At 33.3% G+C, this 22,999-nt stretch overlaps 3 protein-coding genes and 2 pseudogenes across 7 annotated transcripts in view; 3 read left to right on the top strand and 2 right to left on the bottom strand.

The window, feature by feature from the left end:
• Positions 1 to 651: 651 nt before the first annotated feature.
• On the top strand, positions 652 to 9,647 carry nitr5 (novel immune-type receptor 5). 3 transcript variants are annotated; one of them, XM_073908206.1, is made up of 7 exons: positions 652 to 1,326; positions 6,580 to 6,651; positions 6,754 to 7,104; positions 7,466 to 7,813; positions 8,933 to 9,037; positions 9,172 to 9,221; positions 9,321 to 9,647. In XM_073908206.1, the coding sequence occupies exons 2-7, from the start codon at positions 6,606 to 6,608 to the stop codon at positions 9,435 to 9,437; spliced, it is 1,017 nt and encodes a 338-aa protein (XP_073764307.1). In that variant the 5' UTR covers positions 652 to 1,326; positions 6,580 to 6,605; the 3' UTR covers positions 9,438 to 9,647. The 3 variants fall into 3 exon arrangements, with proteins under 3 accessions (XP_073764307.1, XP_073764306.1, XP_073764305.1); XM_073908205.1 differs by lacking the exon at positions 652 to 1,326 and adding an exon at positions 3,961 to 4,054 and having other exon boundaries at positions 6,437 to 6,651; XM_073908204.1 differs by lacking the exon at positions 652 to 1,326 and adding an exon at positions 4,733 to 5,706 and having other exon boundaries at positions 5,767 to 6,651.
• Positions 9,648 to 11,329: 1,682 nt separating this feature from the next.
• nitr3d (novel immune-type receptor 3d) overlaps positions 11,330 to 22,999 on the top strand; it is a 155,516-nt gene continuing 143,846 nt past the window's right edge. The window contains exons 1-2 of one of the 2 annotated variants that reach the window (XM_068222154.2): positions 11,330 to 11,440; positions 13,146 to 13,234. The gene's annotated coding sequence lies outside the window, so the exon portion shown is untranslated. Of the gene's footprint in view, positions 11,441 to 13,094; positions 13,235 to 22,999 lie in introns of both variants that reach the window. The other variant, XM_068222153.2, reaches the window with a different exon arrangement.
• Positions 15,119 to 17,614, bottom strand: nitr1n (novel immune-type receptor 1n). Of its 2 annotated transcripts, none has more exon segments than NM_001037571.2 (7): positions 15,119 to 15,661; positions 15,759 to 15,781; positions 15,889 to 15,993; positions 16,196 to 16,537; positions 16,622 to 16,975; positions 17,085 to 17,167; positions 17,558 to 17,614. In NM_001037571.2, coding segments are annotated over 6 exon segments (984 nt in total). In that variant the 5' UTR covers positions 17,131 to 17,167; positions 17,558 to 17,614; the 3' UTR covers positions 15,119 to 15,547.
• Positions 19,476 to 20,100, top strand: si:busm1-263j20.12p (si:busm1-263j20.12, pseudogene; annotated as a pseudogene).
• Positions 19,558 to 20,010, bottom strand: si:busm1-105l16.14p (si:busm1-105l16.14, pseudogene; annotated as a pseudogene).

Genomic DNA, 22,999 nt, shown 5'->3' with positions numbered 1-22,999 from the left:
GTTGTTTTCGGAAGAGATGGGTTTTAGTTGTCATTTGAGGGATACCAGTGTATCCGGAGTCCAAGTGCGAATGGAAAGATCATTCCACCAGTGGTTTTGGAAAGTTAGCTACAGCCTCTCTGCGATGGCACCACATGGTGGTGCTCACACACTGACTGGAGGCAACTGTAGACCTTCAGGAGCAGATAAAGGTAAGATGGTGCAATGCTTTCATTTGAACACAGCAGTTTTTTTAAATTATTAAACTCATTATTCATTTAAATGGTAAAATCTCTTTAATTATGCTAGCAGAAGCTATGGAAGTATACCTCAAAGAAAGGTGTCAATAGTGTTGTGCATGTGATTAGTTATTAATTGTTATTTGGTCATTATGCTGTGCATCTCTCTCACTTTATTTTGACAAAACATTTTTTTTAATGTATACTAAAAACCCGTATACATTGACTTCCATAAAAACAATTATTATCATGTTAATGGTTACAGGTTTCCAGCAATCTTCAAAATATCTTCTTTTGTGTTTACAACAACAAAAACACTCATAGAGGTTGTTGCAACATAGGCTCATTCTAAAAAATGCAGCCCTATATATAGTTGAAGTCAGAATTATTAGCCCCATGTTTATTTTTTTTTCCAAATTGTTTAATTTAGTTTCTAATCATAATAGTTTTATTAACTCATTTCAAATAATTGATTTATTTTATCTTTGCTATGAGGACAGTAAATAATTTTTGACTAGATATTTTTCAAGACACTTCTATACAGCTTAAAGTGACATTTAAATGCTTAACAAGGGTAATTAAGTTAACTAGGCAGGTTAGGGTAATTAGGCAAGTTATTGATGGTTTGTTCTGCAGACAGTCTGAAAAAATTGTCTCAATAAAAAAAAAAACTGCTTTTATTTTTGCTGAAATAAAACAAATATTTCTTCAGAAGAAAAAAATATTATCAGACATACTGTTAAAATTTCCTTGCTCTGTTAAACATCATTTGGGAAAAAAAAAACATCAAAAGGAGGGCTAATAATTATGACTTCAACTGTACATTTTTGGAGATTGAGAATTATGTAGCCAGAGGTATGGCTGCATTTTGTCTTTAAAACAAGCGCTATGAGGAGGTTTGATGCTGTCACTTTTTGTGCTTTCCAGCTGGCCGATTACCTCCATGTGGACGTCTTTTCCGCAGTTACCAGTTTGTCCAGTAGCTCGCCATGTCGGCAGACTTGAGATGCTCTTGACCACAACAACGAGGTTTGAGTCCAGCGACGAATGGTTCCAGAAAGCAGGCAAGACAAAAACTGAAGCCAAAAATAAACAAGTAAATAACATGGTGAGAATATGGTAAAATCTAATAATGTGGCAAAAATCAGGCGATAGCATTTCTTTTTCTGAATTGCTTTTTAAAACTGTCGGTTGGGTTTAGGGAAGTGGGTGCACGGGTCAATCGGTGCTTTTGAAAACACTATTGGGTGAGTCAGTCTATCAATCATTCAGTCAGTCAGTCGACAGCAGCCTCTAGTGGTTTTACGCGAGAACAGCAGGCGTGAATGGCACTGTTGAGAGAAATTTGAGATCTCAAAAAGCGTAGACAGCAGCCTCTGGTGGATTCACAAAAACAAAAACTGCAAAGAACTTAGCTCTTGGGACATATTTGGCGCTCTCCAGAAATTCATAGCGGTATGTTTTCAGTGTGTCTGGGTTTTAGAGCCACTTAAGGTTGAGCGAGGACAATTTTTTTTTGAGGGAACTGTCACTTCAAGTTTATCTTGAAAGTGACATGTGAAATCTGATTAACATCTTAAAAAGTTTCACCACAAACCTCAAGACTTATGCTAACCCTGTTTAGTGCTGTTGCAAGATCTAATAGGTTGACCAAAACTACAAAGAACATAACATGAGAGTGTCTGCAGTAACCATGGCCTACTTAACACCTACTCAAACCTTTTACCTTCCTGTGTGGCTCAAGCTCTACAAATGTCCTGTTTCTCAAGATTGAGGTAATAACAAAACATGAGCTCCATTAGGACCATCTCTTCATCTATACAAAGTCCAACAGAAAAATAAGAGTGGATGGAATATAATGCAAAGCGAACGGGCTGTATCAGACTAAAGCATAGGGCTGAACATTTGAATTACATCACATCCTGTTGAGTGAGTGACTGGAAGAAGCTGCACAGTGTAGAGCAGAAACTGTTGAAGTGAACATCAGCGCATCAGATTTGTTGCTCATAAGCGTAAATCGAAAGCATAGTTTAATTTATGCTAAATAGTTTTGTCTTAAACAGAATAAATGAATTTGGTATTGATTATTTATAGCAGAGTGAAAGTTGTTGTGATTGGTTGTTTACATTCTTTTCTCTCTTACATACAGTGGTGTGAAAAAGCGTTTGTCCTCTTATTCATTTCTTATTTTTTTGCAAGTTTGTTACACTTTAATGTTTCAGATCATCAAACATTTTTAATATTTGTCAAAGTAAACACATCATGCAGCAAAACTAAATCCAAATCTACATACTGTAGCCTTACATATTGTGTATGTTGTTGCTGCTGGTGTGTGTGTTTCAATTTTATTTTAGAAATTCAAATGTTAGAAAAGAAGTCTCACAAATAAAATGCTTAAATAAGTAAAGACGTAAAAATGGATCAGTACCCTTGCTCTCATTTTAAATGAACGTGCATCATGGTTGGAGTTGTTTCCAGCCGCAAGACCCATATATATTTCTTTCGCTCACTGCATTTAAACCACAACAAAATACACACGTCACCCTTTATTTTCACATCCCTTTCCTTTACCAAAAACACAAATAGCCCACCCTCTTAAAAAGAAACCGTTATTACCAGAAGTCTTTGAGGTCTTAAAAATGTATTTGATTCCTTTGTGTCTCCAAATTGTTTATACAATATATATTGTATGTTACTAAAAGTTACAAAATGTATACATACTGTACATACACTAACTGGCCACTTTATTAGGCACACCTTACTAGTACCAGGTTGGACGCCCTTTTGCCTTCAGAACTGCCTTAATCCTTCATTGCATAGATTTAACAAGGTACTGGAAATATTCCTAAGAGATATTGGTCTATATTGACATGATAGCATCACGCAGTTGCTGCAGATTTGTCGGCTGCACATCCAAAATGCGAATCTCCCTTTCCACCACATTCCAAAGGTGCTCTATTACATTGAGATCTGGTGACTCTGGAGGCCATTTGAATACAGTAATCTCATTGCATGTTCAAAAAACCAGTCTCACATGATTCGCACTTTATGACACTGCCGTTCACTGGATATTTTCTCTTTTTTGGACAATTCTCTGTAAACCCTAGAGATAATTGTGCGTGAAAATCCCAGTAGATCAGCAGTTTCTGAATCATTCAGACCAGCTCGTCCTGCACCAACAACCAGGCCATGTTCAAAGTCACTTAAAACCCCTTTCTTCCCCATTCTGATGCTCAGTTTGAACTGCAGCAGATCGTCTTGACCATGTCTACATGCCTAAATGCATTGAGTTGCTTCCATGTGATTGGCTGATTATAAATTTGCGTTAATGAGCAGTTGGACAGGTGTACCTAATAAAGTGGCCGGTGACTGTATAGTTATAGTAACTATATCTATATCTATGTTTAAATGTACATGCATCTCTGCTTAAGAATGAAGAATGTGCTGCAAGTTATTATTATTATTATTAATAATAATAATAATTATTATTATTGTTTTATTACATGAAGGTGTTTAATGCATCAACATATATATTTAATAATATTTCTTTCCTTTTTAAATATATTATACAAGTGTTTTATTGTTTTTAAAGTGTTAAGAAATATTACAATAAACTACAATATTATAAATAATACATATTACAATAATAAATATTACAACATATATAATCCTTTCTATTTATATTTAACAAACTGAATTGTGTTCAATTTATTAATAATGTTGTTTCATTTGATGTTATTTAGCACTAAAGTGTAAAATGGAGCTGACAGATCAGATCACCATCTTCTTCTCAGCTTCGAGGTCAGAGTGCAGGCCGGCGTGTTTGTGGTTTAAAAGTTAGAACAGAATGGAAAGATCAAGACACACTTTAGACACACTTTAGCTGGGCTCAATTTTAGTGGTGTAAAGTTTCCACAGTGCATCTGATGTTGCTAAAAAAAAGGTGTCAGAAGCAGTCTCATGCACTTACAAGTGCTTAGCTTATTTACTGCCACCATACACTATGTGAAACTTAACTAAACTACAAAGACTTTTAAATTCAGGTGTTACATTTGTTCTCATAACTGCACTGCATGTTAAATAAAGCTTCACCATTTCCAGAAATGCAAAGTTAACTCTTATAAACATGTTAAATGGATTATTTTCTGATGTGCATGTTTATAAGATAAGTTGTAAATGATACATTTATTGTGTAAAGGCAAACATTTAGATTTTTCCTTGATGTTAGATTATGGTTTATAGGCCAAAATACAGACATGCATAAAAAATGCATTGAGCACCACAAAGACACAGTGCTTTTAAATGTATAATCTGTTATTTATAGTGATATAAGGTTTGGTAGGTTACATGAATTACAAGAAAGTACTAAAAAACAGACACAAAAATGACACACTTCACTTTTAAGTAAATGTATTCATCAGATACGTAATCTAAAAGACTGAAATCTAGGCACTCATTTAACATAAACATAAAAATATGGTATATTTAAAAATACACAAATGATTTATAATTTACATTGCTTGCAGAATGAATCGATGGAATAGATTTTCATTTTGTCATTAATTTTCCTTCAGCTTAGTCCCTCATTTATCAGGGGTCGCCACAGCGGAATGAACCACCAGGAATGAATTTTTATTAGGAAATAAAACAAATTGCAACACTGGCTCTTTAATTAGCATGTAAATGAATGATAATCACCTAATTTATTTGCAGAAGAACACAAATTATGATGCATCAAAATATGATTTTACTTTTATATCCAAGGATGTCCAAGGGTTTTGTCATTTCAGGACCATGGACAGGGATATTTGTCAAAGGTTTATTCAGTATTCAGTTTCAATCAAAATCAGACTGTTAGCACTGCATGGTGTGTGTGTGTGTGTGTGTGTGTGTGTGTGTGTGTGTGTGTGTGTGTGTGTGTGAGAGAGAGAAGTGACCACAAAACTAGTCATAAGTGTCTCTTTAAAAAAACAAAAAAAACAAAAACAAAACAGATGTACAGATCACCTGGCAGCTGAATAAATTGGGTTTCCATATGGTTGTAGGACAATATGCAAAACAAGCTCATTCTTAAAATGTAGCCCTATATACATTTCTGGAAATTACAAATAATGTAGCCAGAAGTACGTATGGCTGAATTTTGTCTTTATAACAAAAGCTACAGGGCGGTATGATGCCGTTCCTTTTCACGCTTACCAGCTGACCTCCGTATGGATGTCTTTCTTGCTGTTACCAGTATGTCCAGTAGCTCGCCATGTACAATGGTGGACTTGAAGCTCATCGTCGTGGTCAACTCCTCTCTGCGTCTCGAGTCTGCTAAAAAACGGTTCCAGAAAGCAGGAAAGACAAAAACAGAAGCCAAAAATAAAATAAACAAGTAAATAACAGGGTAAGAATGTGGTAAAATCTAAAAAAATGTGGTAAAAATCAGGCGAGGGCTTTTCTTTTTCTGGATTGCTTTTTAAAACTGTCCGTTAGGTTTAGGGAAGTGGGTGTGTGCCTGTGCCGGTCAATCGGTGCTTTTGAAAACACTATTGGTTGGGTTCAGGGAAGGAGGCTTGGCCTTAGGTGGATTTACATGAGAACAGCAGGTGCAAGTGGCACTCATGAGAGAAATTTAAGATCTGCAGCCTCTGGGGGATTCACGAAAATAAAAACTGCAAAAAAACTTACCTCTTGGGAACTATTTTGTGATCTTCAGAAATATGTACTGTAAATCGATACGTTTACAGAAAGAGATACAAGTATTTGAATCTGACCCTTCGAAAAAATCTACATTTTGAGAAAATCATTTAGAAAAGTTCTTAGCATTGCATATTACTAATTTAAAAACTGAGAATATATATTGTATGGATCACATTTATATATTAAAGTAAATTTTTGATTAGTAATATGCATTGAGCAACTTATTTATATATTATATATAGTTTATACATATTTAAAAGTTGCTCAATGCATATTACTAATCAAAAATTAAGTCTCCAACTTCAGGTTTCAGGTCCAGGCTCATACATTTCATACTAAATATACTTAATATAATCAAATGAAGAATCAAAATTAAAAATAGAATCTTTCTCTGTCCAATTAAAACAATTAATTTGTTATATTTTAATGTATGAACGTACTTTAATGAATTTTAATTTAATTTAAATTTAATTTAAAGGTTCACTGTCCAAACTGCATGCATCGTCTGCTAATATTTTCTTATTTTTCCACAGAATTCTTTTAAGCTGTGGTTGAAACTGTGTCAACTTCAGGAAATGAACAATGATTTGCTCACTAAAAAAATCATGTGACCTTATAAACTAAGTGCATGTAACGGTCAATTCTGTGTGAGCTTTTTTTTTTTTCTCAACCTCAGCACAGAATGTTCTGACTGAAGAAAAGATGAACAAACAACTTTGTGTGATCATCTTCCTCTTGTGTGAAGTCTGTAAGTGCCATTTCAGTAATGTTTACATGAATTAAAATAATAACGTTAATGCTTTTTCTGAAGATCGTCATAACGTTAGCTTTGTTTGTATTTTTTTAACAGCTGAGACAGTGTATGGAAACATCATACAGCCTGATACAGTTGTGTCATTTCAGGAAGGAGAGACAGCAGTTTTGCGCTGTTTTATCACAAATTCACAAATGAGCATGACACTGTGGTACAAGCAAGTCACAGGAGAAGAGCCACGTCTCATTGCTTCCTCTATCCTACGTTCATCAGAAATCCAATTTCACAATGAATTTGACAGCAGTCATTTTGAAGTGTTGAGAGACACTGGTGGTTTTAATCTGAAGATTGTGAACGCTGTACAGTCAGATTCAGGAACATATTATTGTGCTACATCTTTCTCCAATGTCATTGAATTTGGAAATGGCACTCGTCTGGTTGTTAAAGGTGAGTCAGTGCATTTCATCTTCATGCTAATAGCATAGTTCACCCAAAAATGAAAATTCAGCCGTTGTTTACTCACCCTTGACTTGTAACAAATCATTTTGTTTTTATGTTCGTTTAAACACAAAAGAAGACATTTTGAAGAATGTTGGAAACCTGTAACCACTGACTTCCTAGGAAAAAACAAATATTAATGAAGTCAATTGTTATAGATTTTCTGCATTCTTCAAAATATCTTCCTTTGTGTTCAACAGAACTAAAATAACTGAAATTTTAATAATGGAAACACTGTTTTTTGGGGTAAAATATCTCTTTTAAAAGTTTCTAATGATTCTAAAACTGTTCATAATATCATCTGTTCCAGGAACAAAAATCAACAAACCCACTTATCTACAGTTGTATGAGCTTGAACAAGTTGAGTCGGAGGTAAAAAAGCCTCTTTACTGTTTAGTCCAAAATCAGCTAGTGAGAAATGAACATCGTCTCTACTGGTTCAGTCATGGGTCAGAAGAATCTCCTCCAGGATTTATTCATATTTATGGAAACTCAAGTAAATCATGTGTCGGGAGCTCTAAATCTGACTGTCTTTCACCGACCTGCATGTACAATCTCCCAATGAAAAGATCAAGGTCATCAGAAATGGAAATGCATTATTGTGCACTGGCCACATGTGGACAGGCTTTATTTGGAAATGTTTCTAAACTCAATTTAGGTGAGTGTGAGTTCATTTGGAAAATGTTTTTATTTTCAAAATCTTTGAAGATTGAAGACCTTGAGAAGTTATGGAAGAGTTGCGTTGCAGTTGATGAAAAATTGATTAGCCCTCCAGACAGAGCAATGTTTTATTCTTTTTCATCCCAGGAGATGTTTAACAGAGCAGAAAACATTTCACATTATTTCATATTATATAATTCTTCTGGAGAAAGTATTTCTTTAAGTATGGCTGGGATGATTTTTTTTTTTAACTAAGCTAAAGTCAATATTATTAGTCCCCTATACAGTATATATATTTTTCTTATTTGGCAACAGAACAAACCACTTTTGTCCAAGGACTTGCTTAAGTAACCCATTGTATCTTAACTAAACCTAACCTAGTTAAGCCTTTAAATTGCATGTTTAAATGATTACAAATATCCTGCATAATACCTAGAAATATATTATGTACTGTCACTATGGGAAAGGCTAACTAAAATAGTGATTAAAAATAACATATTAATATATCATATTTAAAAATGTGCTGAAAAAATCTCGCTGTTAAATAGCACTTGGGAATTTTTTTAAAATAATTAAAATTTCACAAGAATGATATTAGTTTAAAACACTGAAACTGATTATATTGTAGTCAGTTTGAACTTTATTTATGTGAGTTTCTAGTTTTTTTCTGAGCATTTTTATTTAGGCTTTTTAATAGAATCCACTAGTTTGCCCATTTTTTTTTTGCAAGATAATTTTGGCAAATAAAAGCCATGATGGTGTTCCTCTACACAATACACCATGCTTTTGTCATATTTTGTAGATTCAATCAACATTTTCTGGTCAAAAAAATAAATGAAAAGTTTAGATGCAAAAAAAAAAAAACAAGAGCCGTCTGGAATTTTCATCTAAAGTGAGCATTTTTCTTAGCTTTCTATGTTTATGTTCAGTTATGTCACTTTGAGGGCAATGAAAATACCATAATCTTTGTCATAATCTTTGTTGAAAATTTCAGATGAAACTTAAAGATTTCAAAAACTGTGCATACCTATCCTAACGTCTGTTCTACTATAAATAATAAAATAATATGCAAAAAGACAAACAGAAAATATTACATATGTTTGTTTGCATGTTTCAGATGCTGATGGAAGCCCGAAAATATTGTTCATTCAAATTGGCCTCGGTGTGTTACTGGCAATAAGTCTTGCAATCAATATTCTGCTTTGCTGTCTGAGGAAAAACGGTAAGCATCTCTACTAATGTATCCTGTTATCTCAAAAACATAATTACACCTGTAAGCATTGTCTTATCATGATGCATTTTTATTTCATTGTTATTATTTTTCTTATTATTTTAATTTTAATTTTTTTACAACAGGGAGAAAATCTCAAATACAGACTGCTGATGAAGATTTGTCAATAAATCCGGTAGGATGTTATAAATGAAAACAAATTAGAAGTCACTAATAATCTATCTATAAAAAACATTGTAATAAACATTTTCTTTTCTTCTACTTTTATATTCAGTTTAGTGAAGTGACCTACGCTACAGTAAACACCTCCAGCAAACACTCAAGAGTGAAGAGAGAGAGCAAACAAGAGGACACGCTGTATTCTGGTTTAGCATGTCAACAACACAGCTGAAAACGACTTATTTTAGATACATACTGTATACAATTAGTTCTCTAATCAACTCCAATTGTGACTTGTTCTTATAAATCTTTATCACATGTACAATGCTTTTTTGTCAAGCCAAAAGTTCCTTGTAATTGTATGTCATTTTGTGAGGGCAAAGATGTAGATTTGCTTTTGATATTGCTGTGTAACAGCTACCAATAAGTGCTTTTCTCAGTGGAGCAGTGTGTCTGTTCTTATTTTATTTATTCATTAATTTTCCTGCGGCTCAGTCCCTTTATTTATCAGGGGTCGCAACAGTGAATGATCCACCAACTTATCCAGGGTATGTTTTATGCAGCAGATGCCCTTCCAGCCACAACCCAGTACTGGGAAACATCCATACACACTCATTCACACTCATACACTATGGCCAATTTAGTTCATTCAATTCACCTATACTGCATATCTTCGGACTGTGGAGCACCGGAAGGAAACTCACACGAATGGGGAGAACATGCAAACTCCACACAGAAATGCTAACTGACCCAGCTGGGACTCGAACCTTCTTGCTGTGAGGCGACAGTGCTAAATACTGAGCCACCGTGTCGCCGTTTTCATTTTATAATAATTTAAAATGTAAACATTTTTGATTTACTGTAAGTAGCTTGTTAGTCCAAGTGTCAAAACAATAACTTTTTTGAGCCAATGCATTACATTTTTACGTTTCTGCATAAAATGTATTATCCAACTAAAAATCACATAGGGAGACCTCATGGGTTCACCACTAGCATGGGCCACCCAATAGGCTCCAAATAAGATATCCATTTTAAGCCAATGACCGCTCTGTACCTCTGTAGTTCATGTAAAATTCATGTGGGCCCTATATTATGTGCTTACTGTGTGGGGTGGGACAGATCCCATCCGCAAAGTATATAGGTTTTCACGCTTTACACACATAAATTCACATAAATTATTTTCTTCTCAATAGTTAAAGAAAAAGAATCTGTTGAAATAAAAAAAGATAAAATATATATACTATTACGTACTTTTATGGTATTCAGGAGCCATGTGCCATCTTTGACAGGTGCTTTCCTTCTCTCTTTGTTTTAAAAGCATCATAAGCATCTGCTAAATGACTAAATGTAAATGCTTATTAACACTTGCATATGAAATAAAAAAGTGAAGAGAAAAACAATTGTCAAGTAAAGACCCAGGGTTTGGGGATACCAAACAACAAAGCATTAGTGATTACATTCAGAAAAAATAGACAAAACAAGTAAAAAAATAATACATTAAGTATAAATTTACATATACAGATGAATAAAAATAGACCCACATTAAAAATGACCTTAAATACACTAATCAAATGAGAAAATTTTTATTTAAAACATGCGATTTGTTTCGGGTTGCCAAGTAAGTGAATGTTTTTTATACTGTAAAATGTACATAAGAATGATTTCCACAAATGAATAAATTGGTATAAAAAAGTACAAATAATAAACGAGGTCACTGTTTTATATGCAATGTATAATTCATTCATAAGGAACGTTTTTCCAGTTTATTTTCCTGTTTATCGACGCCCATTGTCACTAACCAATTAAAAACTGCACTGTTCTAGTTAGCTACACACTACAGACTGAGGCGAACTTAAGAATTGAAACTATACTAATTTATGTCACATAGGGGAGACATATTAACGGTTTTTACAAACAAGGCATTTTACTAAACAGACTTAACAAATTAACAGAAATATAACAAACACAAAGTGATAATTATTAAAGCCAACCAATTTTAATAATCCTGACAAATAAAACTAACTCCGAAATAATATTTAATCCATTCTTCCTCCCCTACTTTTGAGATGGTATCAGCCGGCTGAAGCGGGAAGAATAAAAGGCCTTTCCGCCCTTTTCCAAACTGTTTACCAGTCGAGACCGCGAAAATGGAAGACAACAAACCACTCATCACTCACCTCTCAGAAACCTCGTCCCACACAAGAATTTAAAAGCAGTAGGCCTGCAACAAAAGTTGTAAGTGTGCATTCCAAACTAAGTGTAAGAAAAACTTACTGTATAAATAAAGCTTTTAGTGTATCAAGCAAAAGTTCTGTGGAATATGTGGTCTCTCTCCCCACGACATTAAACTAAAACCGAATTACACGTTTGCTAATGTAAGATAAAGAGCTAGACTTTTATTGCTGTAACCCACTAAACAGCAAATAAATAACGTTAGATGTTAAGTGAGGTCTACAAGTTATTAATGTTGAAAGACTAAACAATGCTCGTCCATTTAGAAGTTAATGCACACTCCAGTGTTTGGAACTGTGATCAAAAGATAACTTTGTTATAATTTTTAATATTATTGTTATTTTTGAAAATTCAACATAACCTATAATGTTAAATGCAAGGGAGATATTTTCACATACTTAATTGACCTTTTAAGGCCTACAACAAATGCCTTGTTGGGAATACCAATATAGACATACAAACTAATATAGGCTATACAAATCTAAATAACCAAATAATAAAACAACAAATGTAATGTTTAGTCTAAAATAACAGAAATAAATAAATACCAACTATAATTTGATGACGCCTATTTAGGGACACATTGTCTGTTTTCTGTCTGGATGGTAGTGTTAATTGCTGTTCCCTCACAACATATCCACATTGAGGTAAAGCTGGTTTTATTTTCCCACATTCAGACTTTATCCTTAATAATATTTCAGAAAACAGTTTTTTTCAAATTCTGAACATGAAAATCATATTAGTAACGTTAGCCAATGACTATCAAAGTAGCATTGTTTACAGTCAATTAAATAGTGCTAATGTTGTTTTTAAGTCACACTTGAATGCGATTTCAGTCAAAATATTGAAATTAGGTTGGTAAACACTATAAGGACCCTTAAAATGAGTTAATGTGTGGATATAACCAACTTTGGATATAACCTGCCCTTTTGGGAAACAAACAGCAGAAACAACAAAAGTGCAAATATAAGAGCACATTAGAATTAGGTTGTGGTTGAGATCAAATCAAATACAGTCTAAAATAACAGCAATAAACTTATATCAACTGATATATAATGTAGTGTATTTAGGGCCACAGCAGCTTATCTCAGGTCTTTGTCTGGATGTTGAGTGCTTCCCCCCCCCAACGCAATATCAATTGAAAAGACCCTAAATGTCGTGGGGTGATGCTCTCATTCACCTTAACTAAGTTTAGTCAATCTTACCATGGCGAATCCCTCAATGATTTCTTACTCTTCATGAAGTGGTGATGCTTCAGTTGGTGGGTGACTGTGGGCTGGGGTCCAGTTCAGCATTTCACTGGACGGAAGTGTTGTGTTTAAAATCACACATTGCATAGTTTTTGTTTTATTTCGACCATTAAAGAAAGTACATTTTATATAGCAATAATTACACTTGGGCATACTGCATCTGCCATCATTTTACTGTCATTTGATCTACAGCATCTGTTACAAAACATTGAGATAAATCCTTAAAATATATTAAAAACCACAAAACAAAGATAAAACAGAAAAACACATTTTTTGCAAAGCTACTACATGCTGGCTTTACTTTTTAAGTTTTTTGAATTTCTTTACATTATAATTTTTGTTTTAAATATACCTAGTTTGCAAAATACTTTGTTGTTCCTTATACCCATTTTATACTTGATTTCCAGAGGTTGCCAGAACCTGACGTCTTCTTCTCTTCCTCGTCTTTTTTTATCAAGCCGTCCTGCTCCTTCCTCCCAGTTGGACAATGTGCAGTGGTGCAATGCTGAATATACCAAAAGCATCTGCCTACAGTATAGGCAACAAGGTATCTAAACATTTTAAATTCACTAAATCCACCAACACATGAGATAATGCGTCAGTTTAGTTCAGTTTAATACAGTGCTGCCAAAAAAGGCAAAACTGAGTGTGGCTTAATAATTGTTTTATTGGTATGAGCCACAGTTGTAATCAAAATCAGATAAACTTCACAGCCATAAGTAAACCGACAGGTATTAAGAATCACTGGTGTTATTAAGCTCTGTCTGCAACTGCCTATTAACTTTAAAAAAGTGCCGGGCACACATGTACTCAAATAAAATGTGTGCCAATTTCATTCAAATAATGGTTTGTCAAGTAAATTGCTTTAGTTTTTTTTTCATTAAACATATAAACTATGCTTATTTGCTTATTGGCTGCAGTTTACAAAAACTACAAAATGTTTGAAAGTTTTCATTTTAAATGTGTAAGTGTTTTTTTTTTTGTAAACACTTAAATAGACACCTAAACACTAATCTTTTCTCTGAGAAAAACTTATAAAAGATAGTTACTTTTTAATCAAACCAAGTCTGCAGTTTGGCTTTCGTACTTTTAAAAATAGTAATATTAGTAGTAATAATAATAACAAAAAATAAGTTAATAAAACTAATTATTAAACACTGTGATAAGAAACACTTTTTAATAATAATAGGCTGTATTTAGTTGGCTTCATTGTAATGTTGATTAATGTTATTTGACAAAATGACTCACGAGACCAAAAGAGAGGAAAGTTATGCTTATAACTCAACAGGTGCCTTGTAAGGTGGTGTACATGAGAGGATGTGCTTAGCATTTGTCATATTAAGATGGTCACACAACAGAAGCACCACTCGGCGACGTGCCGCGTAGCGCCTCGCAGCCACATGCATTTTAGAATTCTAAACATAGGTTTCTATCAGGGTACACACACCGGCGCCGCAAAGACTCAGGACACTGTTTTTATTTCTGCCACACCACAGAGTGCCATCTGATTAGTTTTATTTTAAGAAGCATGTGAATGTGCATGTCTGGTGTGCGATACTTTAAACTGTCATGTGCAAGTGGTGTCGCGGCGCATCCGGTGTGTGACGCCCTTTAGGCGACATGCGTGGAGACATTTGTAAAAATGTAAAAATAACATACAGTAAGCACTAACAAGGTTTCTTAGAAAGATTGTTATTATTATTAGGACCCAACATATTCATTATTAGGGACAGTAATTTTCTTTGGGTAGGGAAAAATAATCATGTTAGTTAAGGCATGGAGTAAAAGTACACATAGCAAGTGGTCTAAATATCAACAGGATATTTAACCATCACATGTATGCACAAATAATATAATTAAGTAATTTACATCAATTTACATTTTCACAGAAAGACTATAGCTTTATAAGAGCTCCAGAAAACCAATCATATCAGCTTCTGCATCATATCACCTATTTGTATTTAAACTCTCAGAAATAATGATACAAAATCTGTCATTAACCCACGGTTCCTGTTTAAACTAAATATTTAAAACCTTTTAGGTGTAAAATATGAGCCTTCAGGGTACAATATGGACCTTTTAGGTATTGGTAAATAACTTTTAGGTACCAATATGGATCCTTTAGGTACTAACATGTACCCATTGTACAAAAAAGTACAACAGTGTACATTTTGAAAGGGTATTGTTACTGTTTCATAGATTTATCTCTAAAAGTATTCTTTTTTTTTCTTTTCCCCCATTTTCTATTTGTCTCAGACATTTGGTGGCAATAGAGACTTCAAGCTGAATTCTGCATTCAACATATCTGAAGAATTAAAGAAATTAAACAGAAGTTAAAATAAAAACAATGCACTGTAATAATTTCCACCATTAATTTCCCTGAAACCACAGTATGTCTTAAGAAATGAATGCACATTAAAATACACACAAATTCACATGATCTTCATATATATTTATTCACATATATAACTGGTATATAAGATGGTGCAAATGAACAATACTGTACACATGTGATCCAAAAAGAGATGTTAAATGAGGTTGCACACAAGAGTCTAACAGCATACAGTACATGCATTGTTCAGTCGCATAAAACCACACATATCTTTAGCAAATTATAATAGTACAAATACAGTAAAATCAAAATAATACAGTAATATACAAAAACATTATAATTTGGCCAGCTATATAGCTATCATCTTACAATATTTTTTGGTTGACATTTTAAGATAACAAACACTTGAATAACCCTTTCCTTTAAATATCTTGATTGTTACAGATGGATTAAAGGAAACTGAGTAGCACTAACTGAAATTATTCAAATTAAGTCCATTGAATATTTCAATAATGCAGATGTGAAATGTTACTTTTGTGATCTGACCATTGCATACAAATATTGGTCTTGAGAGTCACTTACTGCAACTCTTCTAGAATTCTGGCTAAAATTAATGGGTGTGTAGTTTAGGCTGTCTTCATTCTGATATCAAGAGAAAAATAAAAATGTTATATTATAAGGCTTTCAAACACATCAGAACTTCTAATATGAAATAAATTTTAGGACGTCATGTACTTACTTGAGTTCTTTGAGCTGCAAGCACTTTGGAAAATGAAATGTATATATTGTTATTCTAAATAAAAGATGTGGTATCTGACAATTTATGAGAATACAGTAATACAAGATGAATTATAATCTAAAAATCTTACTTTTACACTGACTCCTGAGTTTTACTCCCAGAAAAACAACAAGGGCCAAAAATATAACATTTGAAATTCCAAGAGCAAGAAGAGCAGGATATACATCACCACTTTCTGTAACAAGATTGAACATGTGACATTTTTGCATTAAGATCAGGTTATATTAAGTAATTAATTTCAAATGTGACAATTTTTTTTATTTAACATGCTTCAAATATGAATGATAGATGTATATAAAATACATTTCCATATAGGAATGAACAAACTAAGCCTTTCATCATTTAACCTAAATGTTTGTATTTTGCCTTAATCTTACCTTTAATATTCAGTTGAGTTCCTCTTCCAAACAGTATTTCTCCACATGAGGCCACAGCACAGTAGTAAATACCAGTATCAGAGCGACTGATGTTGTTCTTGTTGAGACTGTAGATGCAGCTCTGCTTGTAAGACTCAGCGCTGTTCTTACAGTCGCCATTTCTCTCTCCTTTGGTGTAAAGCACTCCTTCAGAGTCTCCTGAGCTTTGCTTAAACCAGTAGACGCTGTGATCTCCTGCACAGCTTTCAGTAAAGATGCTGCACTGCAAATTCACTGAATCTCCTGGATCAACAGAGTCTATTGAAGACTGATGAAGAGTTGTGTTTCTGTCTGTGGCTGCATCTTTAAAAGCACAGTCAGATAGTCAGGATTTAAACAATTAGCCAACACAAACTAAATAGAGCTAATATAATAAACACAACTTACCTCTGACAATTAATCTAGTTCCTGAACCCATTCCAATGGCTTGATATGATGAAACTACACAGTAATATGTTGCAGAGTCTGAAGGCTTTGTCTTTAGAATGGTCAGATTAAAATAACCTTCTCTTATGATAACATTTACATTGTTCATTTTCTCAGAGTTGTTATTCCAAATGGGACTTTTTGTAAAAAACAGATTAAACACAATCTGTAACGTTTTTCCATCAGCCGTGTGTTTAAACCATGCTGTTGACAATTGCATATTAGGTGAAAATGTGCAGGTGAGGTTCACATCCTCTCCAGCTTGAACAATTTTTACATTATTCTCCTGGACAACGTCCACATCAGAGGAGCAAACTGCAAAAATAAACCCCAAACAAAATATTTATAACTGAAATTAGTGTTTAAAAATTGTTAGATTGTTAAATGAGCACTTTAATATTTAAAAAGATGTAGTCATATTTACATATTGTTGAGGAAAGCAAAAGGATAAAGTAATATCTCATGATCATCTGTCCTCCACAATTATCCTTCTACTTAGAATTTTCCCTAAAAAGTGAACAAATGAGCAGGTTGTAAAAACATTTGCCCATGCGAGAAAATACGAGTAGATGAATGTTACCATGTGTCCAACGGCTTCTGCTACAGACAACTGAGGTTTACATACACCTTCAGCTCAACTTCATGTCTTCATTCTACTTCCCACATCAAAATGACCAGAAAAAAATCTAGCCCAAGTGTCTTTCCATTACTCTCATAACTCTCATGTATTGAGACAGAAATTGAAAAACACTATCAGTGGAAATAGTCTACCATAAGCTTAAAACGGGTCACTCTCAAAATTACTGTCCAAAATAGAAGAAAATATAGTATGTAGTTCGTCATAAGGAACAAAAGTAGAATATAGGTTTCAAATAGCATAAAAACAATAAAACAAACCTTTTAAGGCCTCTGTTTTTAAACTTCTTACAGGTTCGAAGATGTCAAGAAATGAAACTTTTAAACCACCAGTTTCAATCATGGGGTTGGCAAATGACGTGTGTCTTACATCAGAGCCAACGAGAGATAATATAAGATAAGCTTACTGGCATATCACAAAAGTCTTCAGCAAATACTGAATGCAAAAGCTGCTTCAAAAACCAGCTGCAGTAATGGAATGACATTTTTGAACATTAAACTTTTACATCTTACCTTTTTTTCCCAACTTTTTTCTAAAGTTTTCTTAAAGTAATGGCCCATTTAGTTATACTAACATGAATTAACATTTAGTGATACGTTTATTAGGGTATTTATTAATAGTTAATATTAGTTAAGTTAAATAAGTTAGTTCAAAATTGGTTAGTTTAAATTGGTTAGTTAAGTTAAATAACATTATGTTAGTTCATGTTATCTCACGGTGCATTGATGTTAACAAGCACAACTTTGGATTTTAATAATGCATTAGTTATTGTTGAACTGCGATTAATAAATGCTTTACATTTAATTTATTATTCATACTTAATTTTAATAAATACATTAACCAACATGAACTAAAGTACCATTATTCTAAATTGTTTTCCTGAATAAGCAATTATAAATTAGTCTCCGCTGCTTTTATTTTGTATCAGGATCATCTCTTAACTACAAAACAAATTAAATGCATAATGTGGCAGTTTGTTTGACAGGAGGAGGAAGTCAAACCAACAGATCTTATTTGAATGCTTTTCAACCACTAGGTGCCAGTAGAGACTATGGGTTGAATTTTGGATAAATAAAAAACTTAAGGTGAACTATAGGAAGCATTTTTCCAGGAAACTTTACTTTATACAACCACAAGAATTTATAATTTCAATTAAAATAATGAAAACAATGCAATGCAATTTCCATCGTTGGTTTATTTCAGACCTCATTATTAGTCCTCAATCGCAAACTCCACTATAACATTCATATACAAACAGCTGAACAAATGTGTGTACAGTTTATTCACTAGGAGACATGTTGTAAAAAGAAAAAAACATAGTTATGATATTCAAGTTTCCCCATGAAGTGAGCAACAAAGTATAGACTTATCTACAAATATATCATTATACATTCAAGACCAGACTAATTCTAATCTCATTCCTAACATATTCATATATACAAAATAGAACTGAAACATAGAACGACATTAAAATATGGACAGTTTTCATTTTGCAATAATATTTAATGATTTTTTTAAAATTTCAGATGAAGAGAAATCATTAAATTGAATAGAAATTATGTAATTATTCTCGGTATATAGATCAGTGTGTATACAATCAACAGTAAACACATCTTTAATGCCAGTAAGTTTTTGTTAAATGTGTGAAAACCTTTAATGTTGCATCTTTGCTAGATGTGAGCCATCTGTTAGAATTTTTTTCTTTGACTCTGAACAATGCATTATTCATAAACAGAGAAGGACATGCAGCAATGAAAAAATCATACAGAAACAATTATAGACTAAACAGAGTTCCACGTGGCTCTTTATTTGAGCAAAAAAAAGTGAAGCCAGTCTGGATTTATGGGCTGAAGATTAATTACATGCATCTATGAGATCACAGAGCACACATCATTATGTATTTAACTCTGATTCAGTGATAATGCTAAATTACAAATCAGCTCTTAAATTGTTTTACTGGGTGTATGGAAAAATTTCATACTTTCATACAAATATTTTTCCATATTTCTAAACATCCTTAAGATCAAGATTTGCTTTAGATGCAAAAATGAAGAAATTTAAGAAAAGAATTTAACTTAATTTTTTAAAAATCTCGTTATTAAAGGGATTTCCATGTTGTGATGCTTACGCTTTTTACCATTTATTTGATCTTAAAAAGGTCTTTATACATTTACCTCCATAAAGCCTGCAGAAGCCAATGTGTTTCTGTAGTGGAATTTTGATTATGTAAATATATCAAATTGCTTACCTTTTATTGTCACAAAAATACAACAGTTCTTATTTTCACCAATATTTTAATCAAATATTAAAATAATACTGAATGACTGATTCAATGTTTTTTTAAACTCTACCTCTAATATTCAGTTGTTCCTCTTTTAAGCAGTATTTGTCCATATGCGGCCACAGCACAGTAGTAAATGCCAGTATCAGATTGACTGATGTTGTTCTTGTGGAGACTGTAGACACAGCTCTGTGTTTGGAACTTAGTGCTGTTACAGCAGCCATTTCTCTCTCCTTTTGTGTAAAGCACTCCTTTAGAGTCTCCTAAGCTTTGCTTAAATCATTAGACGCTGTGATGTCCTGCACAGCTCTCAGTGAAGATGCTGCATTGCAAATTCACTGAATCTCCTGGATCAACAGTGTCTATCAAAGACTGATGAAGAGTTGCGTTTCTGTCTGCAGCTGTGTCTTCACAAGCATAGTCAAGGAATTGATTAGCCAACATAAACCAAATACTGCACAATAATATATATATATATATATATATATATATATATATATATATATATATATATATATATATATATATATATATATATATATATATATATATATATATATATATATTAGGGGTGTAACGATTTATCGTTGTACGATTTATTGCGATGCAAAAATGTCACAATATGCATCGTGGCGTTATGACGATTTGATTACGATATGACGTTCATTTTCTCTTATTAGTTGAGCTGTTTGCACGTGAGCTACGTTCTACCTGCTGTCGCACGTGAGTTCAGATTGCAGCAGCAGTAATGTTAGCAGACCAAGATGAGTGGAGTTGAAATAGAGGATGGCCCATCCTCTCAAAATCAGACGTCTGGCAACATTTCGGTTGTACAGTCATTGCTTTAGACTCGTCCGCTTTTTGACACGCATACTGGGTCAAACATCCTAAGTTTTAAAGTCTTCACAGTGATTTACATACTTTGCACAGCGACAGGGATACCTCCTAATGGTGTTGAAAGAGTCACATACTGTATTTATAAGGTACAATTCACCCTAAAATATAATTCTGTCTTCATATAATGTTCCCGCCGCAAAATCACACATGACGTGAGCTGACCGTGAGCTGTTACTACAGAGGGCGGACTGATAGACGCGCGTATGGCAAGCCATTTTAGCATTTAAACCTTTGTTCTGACTATCCATAAATATATTTAGAGATATCTCTAAATCTAATTATATTTTGACTAGTCATAATTATAATTCGACTAGTCAGAATGACAATTAGAGATATCTGCAATTACAATTGTACTAGTACGAAATCAGATTGGAGATATCTGCAAATATATTATGACTAGTCATATTCCTCCATTAACTTCCATTGAAAAATATTTGCAGATATCTCTAAATGAGTTTTGACTAGTCACAATTGTAATTAGAGATATCTCTAATTAAATATGAATTAAATACCTGGAAATGTGGATTTTTTTTTTGCACACACAAAAAACGCAAGTGACCAAGCAAAGCCTTAAGCTCTTACTGTTAAATTCAATTGAATAGAAAGCTTATTTTTTTTGCACCTTTACTTAAATTGTTCCTTAATTTTGCCTGTTTAATTTATTTTCTTAAAGAAGGTTCAGTTTAACAAGTTGAAACAAAAGAAATACATAAAAAATAGTTTACTTGGTAAAATTTGCATTACAGTTTAATTTTCAATTTTTATTCCAAATATCGTGATACATATCGAATCGTGAACATTATATCGTGATACACATCGTATCGTGAGCTGAGTGTATCGTTACACCCCTAATATATATATATATATATATATATATATATATATATATATATATATAAATATATATACATATAAATATACATATTGCGATCGTTATTTTTGATAATATTACATGACTCTGTAAACATTTATTATTACCATTTCTTGATTATCCCCATACAGTTTAATATAGTGCTTGAATCCGAAAGCTTTATCAGGTGACGTCACACTTAACAAGCAGATATCTATTATTTTATAGCACTATTTGCATGCTTTATAATGATTTGTATATGCATTGCTCATACCATAAACAGTCACAGTTATAATAAAATCATTAAATTCTATTTCTTCTAGGGATGTCCCGATACAACATTTTAACTTCCGATACGATACTGATATTGCAGCCTTCAGTACGAACCAATATAAATCCAATATCAGCACAAATTATGAATACTTTACTTTTACCTATTTCGTTGAGTGGAATGTATGAACGGCTAGATCAAACTGAGAGCAAAAGTCAGCAAAAGTAAGTATGGAAAAAAACAACCAACTTATTAATATTGGTTGCATAAATGTGAACCTTTTACATAAGAGTAAATAAAAAAAGAATTAAAGAATAAATATTAAGACCCTGAAAAATATCTTAATTTAATTACAAAAATAATTTTTTTAATGTGCAAAATACTAATTAAAGGTCACTTCAGTTGACTGTACACGCTGTGTCATGGCGCCGTGCGGCGCTTCTGGTGTGCGATCTGCTTGACTGCCTGACTAGGTTTCAATCATGGTAATGACGGACTGAACTCAGACTGGACAGCCCAATTTAACCCAATGCATGAAGTTGTGGTCCTGCATCGCAGAGCTGGTGCAAATACAACAAATACAAGCATTTAAGTGTCTTAACTTGTGCATTTTTCTTTTGTTAATACCTTTGCATCAAACGCGCTTTGGTCCACTCTCTCACACAACTCCAGCACTGCCTGACAAGGGGATTTACATTCAGACTAATGCAACAAGTAAAATCCTACATGACTTCACGCTTTACTAAGTCACGTCTGTGTGGATTGTCAAGACATTCCTTTATCAAGTCGATAAACTCGATCTCTCAACATGTATGAAGGACGTAAAAACCTGCCATGTGAAAAACTGCACCGATCTTAGTTTGAACCAAGCTGATCTTAGTTTGGTTTGAACAAGAGCAGAGGTGAGCAGCTGTAGCAGTGAACGTGAAAGTACCCGCCCTATGATGTCATTTAGCAGACCTAGTTGAAACCCAGACAGGCAGTCAGGCAGCATAATACAGAGAGTGGTGCAAAGTGCATGAAATGATCAGTATTTAAAAGGGGGAAAAAAGAAAAATAAATTAAATATATTATTTTATATTAGACACTAGACAGACATCTGGTGGATGTATTTGCTCCTGCTATACGTCCACAACTTCACGCATTGGGTTACAGTTTCCATGTTCAGTCCTTTACTTCCACTGTATCATTTTAAGAAAAAGGCTGCAGCGTTACAACCTGTCATTCAATCAGAAGGAGACAAAGTCGAAGCCGAGCTGACAGCCAATCTTTCCTATGCTTAGCAAAACTTGCAAAAAAAATACCTCTGCATTCCTGCAACTGCAATATTTACACATATTTTTTTATTCAAGTCTTCTGCAATGATATGTAACTCGTGAATTTGTTTTACAATTTTTTACACC

This window comes from Danio rerio, chromosome 7 (assembly GCF_049306965.1).
Source record: "Danio rerio strain Tuebingen ecotype United States chromosome 7, GRCz12tu, whole genome shotgun sequence".
NCBI lineage: Eukaryota > Metazoa > Chordata > Actinopteri > Cypriniformes > Danionidae > Danio > Danio rerio.
The sequence above is the reverse complement of the archived record's forward strand: the minus strand, read 5'-3'. Positions and strand labels throughout refer to the sequence as shown.